This window comes from Scyliorhinus torazame, chromosome 9 (genome assembly GCF_047496885.1).
Source record: "Scyliorhinus torazame isolate Kashiwa2021f chromosome 9, sScyTor2.1, whole genome shotgun sequence".
Classification (NCBI taxonomy): domain Eukaryota; kingdom Metazoa; phylum Chordata; class Chondrichthyes; order Carcharhiniformes; family Scyliorhinidae; genus Scyliorhinus; species Scyliorhinus torazame.
In genome coordinates this window covers 142,223,608-142,242,075 of record NC_092715.1, presented here as the reverse complement: position 1 = coordinate 142,242,075, position 18,468 = coordinate 142,223,608, and the positions used below count along the sequence as shown (strand labels likewise).

The 18,468-nt window shown below is 49.4% G+C and overlaps 1 protein-coding gene across 1 annotated transcript in view; it reads right to left on the bottom strand.

Moving 5' to 3' along the window:
- LOC140430124 (transmembrane channel-like protein 2-B) overlaps positions 1–18,468 on the bottom strand; it is a 187,363-nt gene that overhangs the window by 99,711 nt on the left and 69,184 nt on the right. The window contains exons 9-12 of the mRNA XM_072517637.1: positions 8,347–8,489; positions 7,925–8,072; positions 4,040–4,228; positions 3,027–3,206 (exon numbers count right to left, since the gene is read on the bottom strand). Of these exons, the coding sequence (XP_072373738.1) occupies positions 3,027–3,206; positions 4,040–4,228; positions 7,925–8,072; positions 8,347–8,489 (660 nt within the window). The remainder of the gene's footprint in view (positions 1–3,026; positions 3,207–4,039; positions 4,229–7,924; positions 8,073–8,346; positions 8,490–18,468) is intronic.

Sequence of the window (18,468 nt, the reverse complement as noted above, 5' to 3'; positions counted from 1 at the left end):
TGTAGGGATTCTATGGATCTTCCAGCCTCAGAGGGTTCTTGGAGATCTATCTTCTTTCTTCAATGGTGCGTCAGTGACGTTGGGCCCCTTTTAAATATGCCACCCAGATATGACAGCAGGACATGTGCAATCAAGCTCGCCCTGCCACAGAAGATGGCTCAAAACCTCCGGATGGATAATTAATTAAGCCGGAGACTGAAGATATGGCATGGTTCCAATTCCCCCTGCAGCGAGAAACATTCCCCGTCACCACCATGGGACATAGTCCCAGATCAGAGAATTCTGCCCCATGTGTGTGTACAATTTTGGTCTTCTTGCCTAAGGAAGGATATATTAACCTTTGATAAAGTGCAAATATATATAACTAGACTGACTCCTGGGGTGGGATTGGCATATGTGGAGAGACTGAGTAGATTAGGCCCTTTTTCTCCCGAGTTTAAACCAGCTTTTCCCAAACTATTTTCCAATGTGACCCCATTTTAACAATTCAAAATCAATGTGACCCAGACACCAGCAAAAACAAAACAGCAATCAAACGGTAGTTATATTTAGTATAGAATTATTAAAGTTTGTGTATACCTGTAATAGATCAACATATAATACATAATATAAATATGAAAATCGCTGTTTTGAAGTGCCCTGTAAAAAAAAATTATGATACTCATGTAAGTTTTGGCCAAGCTCTCCATATTCCACAGTGACAGAAGATTCAGTGAAGGCCCCCTTCACCCGTGAATTACAATTCATGATTCTCCTCTTCCCAACTTTGTCCAGTCATCAGCATCCCCCCCTCCCCACACACACACACACGCACATACAACGTAATCATCTCATTCCCCTTCCACACACACTTTTGTTATTGTAATCAGCCCCCTTCCTCACTCACAGTAATTAGCTCCCCTGCTACCACACACCCAATTAAAGGTAAAGTCGCCATAGTCCCAGATGACAATAGGCTGCTTTCCCCTTTGAGGGGGAGAGCTGACTGAATCATAGAATCACAGAATCATAGAATAATACAGTGCAGAAGAGGCTCTTTGGCCCACTGAGTCTGAACCAATGCATGAAAAACATCTGACCCGTCTACCTAATCCCATTTGCTAGCACTTGGTCCATAGCCTTGAATGTTATGATTTAATCCGAGAATCACCACACCTCAGGCAAGGGGAAAGGTTGAGAAGGTGGGCCTTCATGGATAACCTCAGCCGGTAAGGGAATTGAACACACGCTGCTGCCTTCGCTCTGCATCATGAACTAGCTGTCTAGCCAACTGAGCTAAACCACACAATTTGCCCCCTCTTTGTCACCACCATCTACCCTACCCACTACCACCAACACTTCCCCCACTCATCCCAGGCACAGCCCTTTTTGGTCTAGTTGCTAAGTTGCTGGTGCCTGTGAAGCAAGATTGCCAGCCCTAGGGTACGGAGCCTGTACTACAGAAGTAGAAACATAGCAAACTTTGAAACAGCCACTCATCTTTCAGACTTAGCCACATGACCTGCGAAGTTTTTTCCCACACTCAGTCAGTGACTCAGTTCCATTTGCTTTTGCCCAAACCAAGTCAGTGCACAACCATCCCAGGCTCGCGTGGTGTTCACTGCTAAAAGTGCTTCTTAAGGTTAAAGAGCGTGTTAGATTCACCCCTTTGTGTTTTGGCGGCATCAATCCCATGGGTCCACGGCCGGTGCGGCCTGAGTCTCTTCTCCACGAGACTCATTGCTGCCTCACAGAAGGGTGAGCTCATAACACCAAATGTTGTTTCTGCAACCCATTGTAAAAGGTGACTCACAGGTTGGGAACCACCAGTATCGAAGAATGAAAAGTGATTCTATTGAAACGTACAGAATTCTTAAGGATATTTCCCCTAGTTAGAATGTCTATATTCGGGGACACATAAAAACATCAGAAATAGGAGACTACTCTCCAGTTCATATGATCATAACTGATCTTGCTCCTCATTTCTCCTTCCCCCTTATCCCTTGATAACCTGTCTATTTTAGCCTTAAATATATGCAACAACAGAGTATTCACAGTCCTATCGAGTAGACAATTCCAAAGATTCACAATACTCTAAATGAAGAAATTGTGACTGGGATCTTCCACCCTGCCCGCCGCAAGAACGCCACGGGCAAGCCGCAGGAGAAGTCCATTGACTGCAGCGGGATTTTCCAGTCGCCGGGCGGATGCGGCCGGAGAATCCCACCCTTTGATTTAAAATGCCCTTACAATTTGTTTTTATATTCTATCTATCCTTCTTTCATATTCTAAATTTCCCTTGTTATCAAATTGTGTGTGCTGAACACAAGCCAAAGTAAAAGAAATTCAATCATAATCACACCAAATGGGTGAAAGTCATTGAGCTGATTTTTTTAAATGTAGTCTTTGAAAGTACTATTCTCTCTGTGACTATGAAGTTATTAACTGCACTCAACCTTTATGGTGCCAGCTTATTTCAGGCTGCCAGAGAGGCCAGGGTGTAGTGTGGGCATGCATTCATCAGGTGATTGATGCACTTACAATGAGTGCATGGAGATGCAGAAAAGGCCCAAGGTAGGTGGCAACAACAGACCTGGAGACATCTTGCTGATGTTTCTTCAGAAACACTTTAATGACAACCTATCATTTTTTATGTCAAATTACACATATTAGAGTGATCATCAGCCAGAAAAGTTTTGCTGGAATTCACCCACTGATACACCATGAACCATATTTGAAAATATTGTCACACCTACCTAGCAACCCATATGGAGAAGTGTTTATATCAGTGCAGGTGTAGAGTTGTTCCATCTGCTGTAAAAGCACAGCTTTTGCCAATGTGCAGCTCATTACTTATCAGCTATGGCTTTACAGCAGACAGAGTTTCTTTTCCATTCATTTCTGCCCATCACTCGTTAACCTCCTATCCTTTCAGTCATAGTAAAAAGCTGATAATGGAAATGAAAAACATGTCTTGCTAGTTCAAATTCACCTATAAATAAAGTTATACTGAAGGAAATAATATACTAACAAAGAGATCAGCTCACTTGTGTATTGACTTGATCAATAAGAGCCAACAGGAATGTATACAGGTTACCAAGGAAAAGAGCAAACATTCGCCACAACTGCCACTTCAACGCAATACGGGGATGATAATTTTCCAGGGTAGCAATGGTTTCAAACAGTGGAGGAACAAACATTCCCAACAATGCCATGACTATATCAATCTGCAAGAGGAATAACATGAAAAGATAGTTATTGCTATTGTTATTGCAAATGCAATTTGCATTGCAGAATTTATATTGAACACTACCTAATCAATAAACATGGAACCATAAATGAGTGAACAAAATTACAGAATAATATGAAATTATTATCCAAGTGCTACTTAGAAGACATGGTTACAAAATTATGATTGGCAATGAAGTTGGCAGAAATAAAGAGTTCACCAGAGGAGATATTGTGGTCACAGGAACTGTGTTCATATCTGTTGTCCCAATTGCAGAAATCTTGAAACTATCAGGTCTGCCAAGTTCAAAAATGTCTAGGTCAAAAAGTCTTTAAAGTCAGTAGACATCTTTTGTATTTGCCACTGAACTGAGTACCCGATCCGCTAAATGACCTGGCAACATAATTTTTTTCAAAACTGAACCAAACACTTTGAGGCTGGAAATGGCAGGAAAATCAAGACAGAAGGAGAAGCAGAAGAGGATTATAAGGTAAAATAGCTGAAAGTAAAGAAGGGAAAAAGAACAGACAGAAGCAATAACGGAAAAAATAGTAATACAGATTCATCAGAAAAGGATAAATTGTGAACATATTCTTTATTGTTTGCAACATCACACAATATTTGATTGTGAATAATCTTCTGTATAGCTAAGTATGATAGAAAAGGTCAACACTAGGACTGTAACAGGAAATGCAAGCAATGCATTTCAACTGAGCAGATTAAGTTTGTTAACAAAGTTACAAATTGTGTGCTCCATTGTGAAAATAGAAAAAAACATATGTTTGTGTTTCTGCAATCATTCCTTGCATTTTTTGATAGTTTATCACTTACCTCATTTTTCTGATACCATGATAATGTTTCCAATGCTGAGTACTTCTGGGACTTTTTCACAACATAAAAAATGAGATAGCCACTTCCAGCAAGACAGCAAAATATAAGAAAATTAGCTGAAACAATAAGAAATCTCCTGAGGTGAACATTTTCATCTTTTTGGTTTTCCTCTTCATCCACAATGGATTCCTAACAAAACAACATGTACAAATGTATAAAGTCACTGCCTATGGACAGGTTAACATGACTAAAGGTAACTGTATGGGTTACCTTTCTAAAGTAATCATTTATGCACTTTTTGTATTTTCACTGCCGGGTTTCTGAGCTTGAAGAGTTACTGCAGGGCATGGGGTGGTCTGAGAATTTCCTCCATTACATGTTGCAGGAGGTGGTCACCCCACAGTCAAAGAGTGTTTAATGGAATAGTAAGTGGGTGGCTATCTATAAGGTGAGAAGATGTAGGCAGTGCAAAGTTTGAAAAAGATAAGTTGAAGAAGAGATATACTAGAATGGTTCCAAGCATGAAAGACATCAGTTACGTGGAGAGTCCAGAGAAGCTACCGTAGTTCTCCTTAGATTAGAGAAGGTTTTTCATAGAATTTACAGTGCAGAAGGTTAAGGAAGAAATTGATAGGTGTTCATAATCCTGAAGGGTTTTGATAGAGTAATCGAAGAAAAACTGTTTCTAATGGCAGAAGATTAATAACCAAGGTTAAGGCAACTGGCAGATGAAACAAAGGCAACCTGAGGTTAAAAAAATGATGTAGCAAGTTGTTATAAGCACTGCTTTAAAGTGTAGTAGAAGCAGATTCAATAATAATTTTAAAAACCTCGTTGGATAAAACTTGAAGGGGGGTAAATGCGCTGAGCTATGGGAAAAAAATCAGGGGAGTGCTACCTTTTCAAAGATCCAGTGCAGGCAGAAATGGCAGAATCATCTCCGTCTGTACTGTATTATTGCACTATGAATATAAAGTAACAAGCAAAAATGTTTTAATTCATCGGTTACTGCAATATCAAGGGGTCTCAATATAGAAGTCAAAAATTTGGGGAAGGAAAAGCGAATCATGGAAAGGAAATGGAAAATTACAGGAAATTTCATTTAATAAGAAATTAGTTCTGTTCTCAAATTTTTAATTTCATGATTTCAAATGATAATTGTAACCTAATACACATTTGAGGCAGGATTTGACAGATATCAAAAGTAGTGACCATTCCCTGCTGCTTCCCTGTCACCCATCATTTCCAGTGGCAAGGTCTCAGGTGCAGATGGAAACTCTCACTCTCCCTCCTCTCCTTAGTCGAATTATCCCTCCATTCTCTAATCCTACTTGGACCTACCCATAATTTGAAAACGCCCAATCTCGTCTGATCTCAGAAACTAAGCAGATGCAGGCCTGGTTAGTACTTGGATGGGAGACTGTCTAGGAATACCAGATGCAGTAGTTTCTGTGGCGTAGTGATTATCACGTTTGCTTTACACGCAACAGGTCTAATCCTACTTGGCATGAATTCTGCACGGTGCCTTCATGACTCTCTTGACTTGGTAACATCAGATGAGGTCAGCTAGTAAATATATAATATTATCAGTACATATTGGAAGATAAATTTGTTCTCGTAGCATCACTATGCAAACTATGTCAATTCCTTGGGGGCAGGTGACCCATGTGGGATCCTTCAACAATATCAATGAGAGAAGGCACACAGGCTCCACAGATGGCAGCCTGCAGTGCTGCCTGCTCACAGGGAATCAATGCAAATTGAACCTGGAAAGTGTGTTATGCAAGCAAATTTCTCACCTATTAATATTTTATATTAAAATAAAAAATATTGTAAAGCGACCTAGATGAAATCATTCTTAATGTAGTGTGTTGCAGTTTACGTACTCTGGTAGAATCCAGGTTTAGTCTGACAAGTGGAAGGTCATGGCAACTCAAACAAGAAAAGGCCTAGTCATCTCTGCAAGCATTACTACTGTCACCGAGAACCCGATAATAAACATCTTGGCAATCACCGTTGACCAGGAGCTGAAATGGGCCAGCCATTTTAATAGCTGGTTACAAGTTCAGAGCAGAGGCTGGGCATTCTACGATGAGTGACTCACCTTATGGCCCCTCAAAGCCTACACATCATTTATATGGTTTATATTGGGACAGTGGTGTACACACCACTTTCGTGGATAGACACAATATTCAAGATGTACACCTTCCCAAAACAGTGCAGTTCACTTAATTGACTGGTATCATTTTCACTGGAATCAATGTGCAATCTGCTCTATCATTGCCTGTGTACAGGATGTACTGCACTAACTCAATAATATTAATTTAACAGAACCTCCATTCTCTGTTAAGTCTACCATCAAGAAGGACAGCAGTAGCCATGCCATGCAATACAATCACCTTCAAGTCACACACCACTGTGAATTGGAGAGGTACTGCTATTTTTGCCTTCCTGCTGAAACAAAATTCTGCAATTCCCCCCGTCATAGCATTACGTTCCAAGGAGAAAGGCCATCACTGAAAAAATGGGCAGAATTCTCCCAACCAGCCCACGGTAGGTTTGGTGGCAGATGGGTGGGGTGAATCTGGCAGGAGCCTAAAGTCAATAACCCACCAGCATAAAATCACGTTGAAATTCTCCCGATGGCGGATTAATGATGGGTCGCTCTTCCTGCTAGGAGGTGGCACAAATGCCATTTGCATTCATTTGCACCTGACAAATTCTTATTAAAACATCTGCCTGCATCCCATCACGTCTTTCAATCTTGTGTCATGCCAGCGGGAATTACATTGCGATTGGTAATGAGCGGCATACACGAGGCGATCCTCAGTTCGCTAGAAACTTCGGGGTGAGTGAGGCAACTTTCTGCCATGGTGCTGCACTGCTCCTGATGTGCTGTAGACAACTACTACAGCAGAGTGGTTCCTATCCTCCTTCTCCATGCCAAGCTGGTCCACATGGACAGCACTGTGCTGTTGGACCCATGAACCCTCCTGTGTGACCACAGCAGATCAGGGCTTGGGGATTTTGGGGTCTCCCTCTGCTGGATCCACACACAAGCATCTATCTGGACAACACTGTGCTGTGGGACCCATACTGCCACTGCAACAAAGGTTTGCAGTTCGACCGGGGGTAGAGTGCAAGATGAGGCTGTGGGATGTGAGGGGGGTGTGATCTAACGAAGACAAGGAGGGCTGTGCAAGGAGGTTGTGGGAGGAAAGTTGAGGGCACGCAAGGAAGCAAGGAGGTGAATGAAGATGAACAATGGAAGGCAGAGGGGTGGGAAGCTAGATCATGACAAGGCTGCATCAAAAGCTCACATGTTTACAGGAAGGGTATGGATGAAGACTCCAGATGCAGTGGGTGGAGGTTCATATTGGGCATGGGTGCCTCGCGGGTGATGGGCACAGGGGGAAAGAGGTTGTTTCGAGGATCAGACTTCTTCTTGAAGCTGCTCGCTTTTTTGCTCTGAATTGCTAACAGCCTGTCTTCAGGTGAAAGGTGGTCTGGAGAGAGTAATATGAGCGTGTTGAACTGCTATTTAAATGTGGCGCTGGGATCTTGGAGCCCACGGGCTGAGGGCAGCTGGATGAATCAGCTACGAGGAGAGTCGGAGGAGAACTTGCTTGTGCATGACTAATGAGCTTCATGCACAGAATCTGGCACAGGATCTTGCTATTCTGGTCGACGGGACAGGAACCACCGGAGCTACCCACCACTGCACATAGTTTCAAAATGGAGAGTTCCGCCCAACGATTTCCTTAATTTCCATGTTGCTGGGAGATAGAAATATTCAATTTCAAATGTTTTTCCCAACTGCTCTGAATAAAATGTCAACATGGACATGAATAATAATCCACTCATTTTCCAGAGCTCTAAATTTACCTTAAAACTAGTTGTAATGGATGCAAACTTGTTATCAGCTGTTTCAGGATTTCCAATTAGGTAATCCCAACTGGTAAACATTTTCCAGCTAAAGTTGAAATCTCCATCATCTCCATCAACTCCACTTTCTCTTGCATTTCTTGTCATTCTATATAGGATCAAAACTGTCATTAAACAAGAATAGTTTTAACGAATATTTTCCACATATATAATATATGTTTAAGATTTACACTGTCAGATTGGAATTCAGGTGACATTGGAAAATGTCTCAAACCTCATGGTTTATGTCACATAAACCTTGAGATTAAAACTGTCTTATAATTAATTTCTCTGAAATGGTTGCTTCGGCCTATTCATGGATGCATTTGATAAGAGCTGTGCAAGAATTTAAACATTGTCTCCACAATTTATTCAATACTTACGTTCTAATTACAACCATGAGACTATATCCAAAGGATCCCACACCAACCATGAAATAAGCCAATGGTAACCTGTACTTGAAAACACCAATCATTCGTTCATTATTGTAATATCCATAGAAAAGAGCTGAGTACTTCATATATCCCTGTAAAATACAAAAGTATTTCTTTTTAAGTCATAACAGAACACAACAGGGCATACAAACGTTTTCTACTTAATGTTCAGACAACATGACTTAGGCATATAATGTAGACAAGCCATGAAAAGACATTTTATCCCCCCTCCACACATGAATGATTGAATACTACTTTACTTTAGGATGCTGTGACAGTACACTTCATGCCAATAATTTTCTTGACATCATTAGGAAGTCTTTAATACACTTATAAAATCAGAGTACAGGCAACAAAGTCGATATAGCTTAATGAAAGGGAAATCATGTTTGACAAACTTATTAGAGTTTTGGAGAATGTAACTATCAGGGTCGATAAAGGATAGCCAGAAGATGCACTTGGAGTTCCAAAAGACATTCAATATGATGCCACAAAAGGTTAATATGCAAGATAAAGGCTCATGGAGTTGAGCATATAATCATGGATAGTCCAAGGATGTGCAGGTTAGGTGGATTGGACATGCTAAATTGCCCCTTAATGTCCAAAAGGTTTGGTGGGGTTACTGGGTTCCAGTTATAGGGTGGGGTTGTGGGCCTAGGTAGGGTGTTCATTTGGAGGGTCAGTGCAGACTCGATGGACCAAAGGGCCTTCTTCTGCACTGTTATGATTCTATGATTCTATGATTAGGGGCAAGAAGCAGAGAGTAAGAAAAATGGGTCATTTTCAAATTGGAAAGCTGTAACTAGTGTACTTCAGCACAGATCTGGTCCTCAGCTATTTACAATCTATATTACTACTTAGATTAGGATTCCAAATGTAATGTTTCCAAATGTTCTGAAGATACAAAGTTAGGTCAGCTGTGAGAAGGATACAAACAGACTGCAAAGAAATATTGACAGGTTAAGTGAGTGAACAACACTGTGGCGGATGGAGTATACTTTGGAGAGTAAGAAAGGAAAGCAGAATACTTTTTAAAAGTACGAAACATTTAAATACTGGGGCGTCATTCTCCGACCCCCCAGAGGGTCGGAGAATGGCCATTGGCCGCCGTGAATCCCGCCCCCGCCGGTTGCCGAAGTCTCCGAAGGGAGAAAAGTCGGCGGGGCGTTAATGGCGCCGCTGCCGTCGGAGAATGGCACGGGTCTGCGCAAGGCAGCCGATTTTCGGCCTGCCGATATTCTCCCTTCCGGATGGGCCGAAGTCCCGTCGACGTGATGACCGTTCACGTCGACGTAAATTAAATCTCCTTTTCATCGGCCGACCAGCGTGGAGGTGAGTGACGGCCTGGGGGGTTGGCTCTGGGCAGGCGATGGCGTGGCCGCAGTCTGAATGTGTGAGGAGAGGTGTGTCTCGGGTTGTGTGTGTGCGTGTGTGCGGCGGGGGGGTGGGGGTGGTTAGAGTGGGCTGGGCTCCGGGGGAGTGCCAGGAGGGGGGTCCGTGCCGGGGAGGGGGATGGGAGGTCCGTGCCGGGGAGGAGGTTGGGGTCCGTGCCGGGGAGGAGGTTGGGGGGGGTCCGTGCCGGAAAGGAGGTTGGGGGGGTCCGTGCCGGAGGAGGGGGATGGGGGGGTCCGTGCCGGGGAGGAGGCTGAGGTCTGTGCCGGGGAGGAGGTTGGGGGGGTCCGTGCCGGGGAGGAGGTTGGGGGGGGTCCGTGCCGGTGAGGGGGATGGGGGGTCCGTGCCGGGGAGGAGGTTGCGGTCCGTGCCGGGGAGGAGGTTGGGTGGGGGGTCCGTGCCGGGGAGGGGGATGGGGGGTCCGTGCCGGGGAGGAGGTTGGGGTCCGTGCCGGGGAGGAGTTTGGGGTGTCCGTGCCTGGGAGGAGGTTGGGGGGGGTCTGTGCCGGGGAGGAGGTTGGGGGGGCCCGTGCCGGGGAGGGGGATGGGGGGTCCGTGCCGGGGAGGGGGATGGGGGGGGTCCGTGCCGGGGAGGGGGATGGGGGACCGTGCCGGGGAGGGGGATGGGGGGTCCGTGCCGGGGAGGAGGTTGGGGTCCGTGCCGGGGAGGAGGTTGGGGGGGGGTCCGTGCCGTGGAGGGGGATGGGGGGTCCGTGCCGGGGAGGAGGTTGGGGGGGTTCCGTGCCGGGGAGTGGGATGGGGGGTCCGTGCCGGGGAGGGGGATGCGAGGGCAAGTGAGTTGGTCCACCTGGCCAGGTGCCAGCCTCCAACAGTTGGACCCATGCGGTCAATGCCACCTGGCTGGGGGGAGGAGGGGATATGGGCAATGATGACATGTCGTCGTTCCCCTCACCCCCACCAGGCCGTCATGTTGTCCGATCATCCAGCGATGTTGGCCGCCGTGGCGGCAGCCGCTAATGTCTATGTTGACCTGGATGAGGAGGAGGAGGAGGAGGAGGAGCGTGCCAGAGAGGCGGCGCAGGCTGCCGCAGAGGGACAGGCGGCAGCCGCCCAGGCTGGAGGGACACCTGACCGACAGGACGAGGAGGGGGAGGAGGACGTCGCGGCCCCACGGCAACGGAGGCACCCGAGGGCGCCCCGTGTGTACCGGCCCCGGCAGTCGTACCAGGACCTCACGGACCGGGAATGCAGGAGGAGACTCCGGACGAGGCGGGAAACCGTGGCATACATCTGCCACCTGCTGGCACACCTGTCACCGCGTGGCACTGGCGGGGGACACCCTCTCCCCGTGTCCGTCAAGGTTACGGTGGCCCTGAACGTTTATGCAACGGGGTCATTCCAGACACCGAGTGGGGACCTGTCCGGCATATCGCAGACATCGGTGCATCGGTGCATCCAGGCAGTGACAGATGCCCTATATGCCATGGCGCACCGCTTCATCCGCTTCCCTGTGGACTGGGCCAGGCAAGATGCCCGGGCTGTGGGCTTCTCTGCCGTGGCCGGGTTCCCCATGGTCCAGGGCGCGATTGATGGGATGCACGTCGCCGTGCGGCCACCTGCAGATAACAGGGCCGTGTTCACCAATAGGAAGGGGACCTATTCGATGAACAGACAGGTGGTCTGCGACCACCGCATGATGATCCTGCACGTCTGCGCCCGTTACCCAGGCAGTGTACACGACTCATACGTGTTGTCGCGGTCATCCATCCCCGGCATGTACGAGGGACGCCATCCCCGGCTGAGGGGCTGGTTGCTGGGCGGCAGGGGCTACCCATTGCGATCGTGGCTGATGACGCCTATACGGAGGCCACGCAATGAGGCGGAGAACCGGTACAATGATGCCCATGTAGCGACAAGGGGAGTGATAGGTGCTTTGGCGTGCTGAAGATGCGTTTCAGGTGCCTGGACCTCTCTGGGGGCGCCCTCCAGTATCGGTCAGATAGGGTCGGCCGCATCATTGTGGTGTGCTGCGTCCTGCACAACATAGCCCAGCAGAGGGGCGATGTGCCGCAGGCAGAGGAGGGCGGAGTGGAGGAGCAGCAGAAAGAGGCGCAGTCCTCCCCAGATGAGGAGGATGGGGGTAATGGTCAGGGCAGACGGGGTAGACACAGGCGGGTGGCTGTCCACCGTTACCGGCTGGCCCAGCGGGCACGGGACAGACTGATAGCCGCCCGCTTCACTGACTAGATGGGCGTGGGAATCGGGTAGTATGGCCACAGACCGCACACCATGGCAACAGCCGACCACCCACACCCCCCACCCATCCACCCAGCCAGCACCCTCACCCCCCTCCCCAACCCCACCCACCCCATCCGCATGCATACCACCCCCAACATTGCCGATCCACCTGCGGCACAACGGGCCGGGCTCACACAGTTGCGGGTGGACACGTGTCTATTGCAGGCCATGGAGGATGATGACAACCCGCCCTGCGGTGAGCTCCTGGCTCCACATCGTTGGACTATGTCTGACCCATGGCCACAGTACCACCATCCACCCGGACCATCCCTGCATGCGGCTGTGACACTGCAGCGCACGGTCCCGTCCTCTGCCCGGGGGGATGTTGATGGCGGCCCAGGGGGAACGGGGCAGACTCACCTGGGGCTGAGGTAACACCACCCCTCACACACACACTTGCGCTCAACGTACATGACACCCCCGCACGCTTTGGACAGAGGACAAAGGCAGCTTCTGTAGGTGTAACATTGACTTTAATAACCAAACGAGTTCATGCACGTGCCCTAGCCCCTAAAACTCATCTGTGCCCTGCACCCGTGCCAACTTACTCAGTGTCTAATTGTTTGGCCTTACGGGCCCTTTGACTACGTCTACGTGGTTCCCCAGACCGTACAGCAGAACTGGAGGTGGACTCCTGTGATTCCTGCCCTCTGACACTGGATCCCTTTGGCGGCCGTTTCCTGGGGTGTCCTGGCCTAGGTGGGCCAGGCTGCGGCCCGGGCGACTGGGACGGTGAGCTGCCAGCCTGTCCTGCCCGTTGCCCACCCGATGCACCTGGGACGGAAGGGGGGGAGTCCGAGGTGTCGCGGTGTTCCGGGACCTCCCTACAGGGGGAGCCGGGACGGACCACACCACCTCCTCCTCCCTCGGGGTGCCAGATGGCCCCCAGGCCTCTACATGGGTGGGGGATGCGAACGGACTGGCCATCCGACGCCCCCCCGACATCTGGCACTGCCAGTCCTGGAGGCCCGTGCTGGTATCGACAGGGGTCTGCAGGTTTGCAGCCATGGAGCCCAGGGGGGTTGACAAACCCTGTCTGTGACAGTGCGACGCCGGCTCGCACATGGCCACTGGCGCCGATGCCCTCAGCAATGGCCTGCAGAGACTGGGCCATGGCCTGCAGAGACTGGGCCATGGCCTGCTGAGACTGGGCCATGGCCTGCTGAGACTGGGCTATGGCCTGCTGAGACTGGGTTATGGTATTGAGCGCCTCTGCCATCTGGCGCTGGCACTGGCTCATGGCCTCCTGTGAGAGGGCAGCCATGTCCTGGGCCACAGACGCCGCCTGCACGGAAAGCCCCAGGCCTCGCAAACCGTTCCCCATGTCTGACACCGTCGCACCCATTGCCTCCAGTGCAATCAGGGCATGCTCAGCTCGTTCAGCTTCCCCGGGCGGAACAAGATCTCGTAATTATAGGTGGAGAGTTCTATCCTCCACCGCAAGATCTTGTCGTTCTTAATCTTGCCCCGCTGCACATTATTGAATATGAAGGCAACCGACCGTTGGTCCGTGAGGAGAGTGAATCTCCTGCCGGCCAGGTAATGCCTCCAGTGTCGCACAGCTTCTACTATGGCCTGGGCCTCCTTTTCGACCGAGGAGTGGCGAATTTCGGAAGCATGGAGAGTACGGGAGAAGAAAGCCACAGACCTGCCCGCTTGGTTGAGGGTGGCCGCCAGAGCTACGTCGGACGCATCGCTCTCGACCTGGAAGGGGAGGGACTCGCCGATGGCGCGCATCGTGGCTTTTGCAATGTCTGCTTTGATGCGGCTGAAGGCCTGGCGGGCCTCTGTCGACAAGGGGAAGGTTGTGGACTGGATTAGGGGTTGGGCTTTGTCTGCGTAATTGGGGAACCACTGTGCATAATAGCTGAAGAACCCGAGGCAGCACTTTAGGGCCTTGGGGCAGTGAGGGATGGGGAACTCCATGAGCTCAGGGTCGGGGCCTATGACTCCACTTCGCGCTACGTAGCCTAGAATGGCTAGACGATCGGTGCTAAACACGCATTATTCTTTATTGTATGTCAGATTAAGGATTTTCGCGGTCTGGGTAAATTTGCAGAGGTTCGTGTCGTGGTCCTGCTGGTCATGGCCGCAGATGGTGACGTTATCCAGATACGGGAACGTTGCGCATAAGCCGTACCGGTCAACCATTCGGTCCATCTCTCGTTGGAAGACCGAGACCCCGTTCGTGACACCGAAGGGAACCCGTAAAAAGTGATGGAGCCGCCCGTCTGCTTCGAAGGCAGTGTACTGGCGGTCACCATTACGGAGGGGTAGCTGGTGGTAGGCAGACTTGAGATCCACCGTGGAGAAAACCTTGTATTACGCGATCCTGTTCACCAGGTCGGCTATACGGGGGAGAGGGTACAGATTCAGCTGCGTAAACCTGTTGATGGTCTGGCTGTAGTCAATGACCATCCTATGTTTCTCCCCGGTCTTTACCACCATTACTTGAGCTCTCCAGGGACTGTTGCTCGCTTTGATGACCCTTTCCCTCAGCAGCCTCTGGACCTCCGACCTGATAAAAGTCCGGTCCTGGGCACTGTACCGTCTGCTCTTGGTGGCGACGGGTTTGCAATCCGGGGTGAGGTTCGCAAACAGGGAAGGCGGGTCGACCTTAAGGGTCGCGAGGCCGCAGACAGTAAAGGGGGGTATAGGGCCGCCGAATTTAAAAGTCAGGCTTTGCAGATGGCACTGGAAATCCAGCCCAAGGAGGGTGGCTGCGCAGAGGTGCGGCAGGACGTACAGGCGGAAATTGTGGAATTCCCTGCCTTGGACAGTGAGGTTCGCTAGGCAGAACCCCTTTATCTCCACCGCGTGTGACCCGGAGGCCAGGGAGATCCTTTGATTTATGGGATGGGTGACAAGAGAACAGCGCCTTACCATGTCAGGGTGAACAAAGCTTTCCGTGCTCCCAGAGTCGATCAGGCACGACGTCTCGTGGCCGTTGATGGAGATTGTCGTTGTAGCTTTCGCCAGCGTCCGGGGCCGACTCTGGTCCAGAGTCACCGAGGCCAGCTGCAGTAATGGAGAGTTCTGGTCGGGCAGCATGTAGTTGGCTGTGCTGGGGGCCTGGAGCCCCATCCAAGATGGCGTCACCCATGGGTCGCACATGGTGTCCGGGGATGAAGAAGATGGCGGCGGCGAGGGACAAAATGGCGGCACCCACCCGTCCAGCGTGGTGTCCGGGGGGCAAAATGGCCACGCCTGTGACTCGCACGTGGCCTTCGGATAGGGGGGTGGCGGTGAGCGCTGGGCGGTCGGGGCCTGAAAGGGGGGTTGCCGATAGTCGCTGGAGACCGTGGCCACGGCGCGGGCCTGGCAAACCCCCACATAGTGGCCCTTCTTGCCGCACCCTTTGCAGGTGGCGGTGCGGGCCGGGCAGCGCGGGCAGGGCTGATTCGCCAGCCCGCAGAAGAAACAGCGGTGTCCGGCGGCTGGGCCGTCTAGCCGCGCAGGCTTGCGAGGTCAGGGGAAAGGTCTGAGGGGCTGCCGCTGCGGTGTGCCACGCAGCCCAGGGGGCCGCCGTGCGATCGGGAGCAAAGGACAGCGCGTTTTTATATGCAACGTCCATGGATCCCGCCAGGGCCCGTGCCTCTGCAAGTCCCAGAGTGTCCATTTCTAGGAGCCGTCGGCGGATATCGGGGGAGGTCATACCTGCCACGAAAGCATCCCTGATCAAAAGTTCCGTGTGCTCGTTCCCCGAAACTGGCGGGCAGCCACAGTTTCGGCCCAGCACCAGCAGCCAGCGCCCGGTAGAAGTCTTCCAACGTTTCCTCGGGGCTTTGCCTCCCAGTCGCCAGCAGGTGACGAGCGTAGACCTGGTTCACAGGGCAGAAATAATGTCCTTCTAGCAGCTCGATCGCGGCAGCATAATTCGCCGCCTCCTCGATAAGAGGGTAGATCCCAGGGCTGACCCGTGAGCGTAGGAGATGCATCTTTTATCCTTCCGTGGGGGTGTCGGTGGCCATGTCGTGGTAGCCCTTAAAGCGCGCCAGCCAATGTTTGAAAATAGCAGCAGAGTTGTCCGCATGGGGGCTGAGCTGAAGGCACTCCGGTTTGATACGGAGATCCATCCTTTCAACTTAAGTTGTCGCAGATTAAATTGATGCGCAATCAATTACTCTCAAGACAAGGTGAGTCATAACTAATTGGCTTTAATCTGCGAGAACTCTTCCCCAGCAGCTTCGATACAGAAAGTGAAGGCTGCTGGGACTGCATTGGTTCTTATACTCCACCTCTCAGGGCGGAGCTATGTACATCAGCCAATGGTAGACTCCTGGGCCTAACCAATGGTCATCCACCTCTCAGATACCGCAATACCTGGTATTACCACAATTATCAAACTATAAAGAGTGTAAATATTTAAAGGATAAATAGTGTATTTAACATGTGGGCACATTAGTCTTACTCTATCCCATCTAAAAAGACTCACTGATTATCAAATATAAGATGCAAGATCATCTCTACAGCAATAGTGCTCTTAACAACAAAAGGACGAGAGACCTGCCTAACCCACCTTCTTAAATTATTTGATGAACAGATACTCAAGTGGACTGTGGGACATCTTAAGAAATGATGTACTTTAACTTTGCACATGAAAGATGGTTAATTAAAGTCAAAACTGTAGGGATTTAAGATAATGGAAATGTATAAGAAACTGCAAACAAAAGTGGAAAACATGCCCTCATTCGAGGATTTACATTGAAGTGGAAAACTAAAGAATGGGCTACCTCGGGGCTCGTGTGTCGTCCTAATTTATATGAATAACCTGGATTAGAAAATTAGTCCTAATAGCCATTTTTGAAGATGGTGCTAAATTAGGAGGGATAATAGAATCTGCAAATGCAGCATAAAATTACAGAATAACTGGACAAAACGTGTGTGGCCCAAACGATGCAGGTGAAATTCAACAGACAGTTGAGAAGGACTGTACCTAGGAAGGCAAGACAGACAACATGAATGGCAGTGAAATAGCTAAGAATGATGTTGAAAGCAACTTTGTAAGTTAAACTGGACACCTAATATAGCCAATGCAAAATGACAATCAACACTGGCGAGCCTTCATTTGCGGTGACAAGCCCATGGGGCCTCATTTAATGGACCAATTAATGTTGAATAGCGTTGTCGGCCTCGCTGGGCCCAGCACCGGGAAGCTCAAGGCAGTTCCCGTTTGCTACAACACTTCGAAATCTTTCTGGAGAATCGCGCCCTTAGTCATTTCTTTGGGAAAATTCTGTTCTAAAATTCTATGTCTAATGAATCGATTACCGTAAAAACCCATCTGGTTCACTAATGTCCTTTAGGGAAGGAAATCTGCCATACTTACCTGGTCTGGCCTACATGTGACACCAAACCCACAGCCTTGAGGTTGATTCTAAACTGCCCTCAAAACAGTCACTCAGTTGTATCAAACTGGTACAGAAAATTGGATAAGGAATGAAACTGGACGGATGACCTGGCATTGAGCTAGGCGTCAGGAATGAGAACGGCAAACTCAGCCTTGTCAGAACCAGCAAAGCCCTCCTTACTAACACCTGGGATTTGTGTCAAAATTAAGAGAGCTGTCTCACAGACGAATCAAGCAACAGCCTTACATAGTCATTCTCACAGAATCATACATCACAGAGAATGTCCCAGGCACCACCATCACCACCAGCAAAGGTGGTGGTACAGTAGTGTACTGTCAGGAAGGAGTTGTCAAGGGAGTCCTCAAAATCGACTCCAGACTCCATAAGGTCAAATGGCATTGGGTCAAACACGAGCAAGGAAATCTCCTGCTGATTACCACGTATCACACCACCGCCCCCCCCCCCCCCCCCCCCCCCCCACAGCTGATCCTCCATGTTGAACACCATTTCGAGGAAGCACTGTGGGTGGCAAGGGTACAGAATGTAGTCTGTGTGGGTAACTTCAACATCCATCACCAAGATGAGCTCGGTAGTACCATTGCAGAATGAGCTTGCTGAGTGCTGAAATACATAGCTGCTAGACTGTATCTTTGTCAGGTAGTGCGAGAACCAACAAGAGGGAAAAGCATACTTGACCTCATCCTCATCAACATGCCTGCCGCAGATGCATGTGTCCATGAAAAACCAATAGGAGTGACCACCACACAGTTCTTTAAGGGACAAAGTCTTGTCATCACATTGAAGATACCCTCCATCGTGTTGTGTGGCACTACCACCATGCTAAATGGGATAGATTTGGAACAGATCTAATAACGCAAGACTGGGCATCCATGAGGTGTTGTTGGCCATCAGCAGCAGTAGAACTGTATTCAACCACAATCTTTAATCTCATGGTCCAGCATATCCCACACTCTACCATTACTAGCAAGCCAAGGGATCAACCCTGATTCAATGAAAAGTACAGGAGGGCATGCCCGGAGCAACACCAGGCATACTTAAAACTGAGGTGG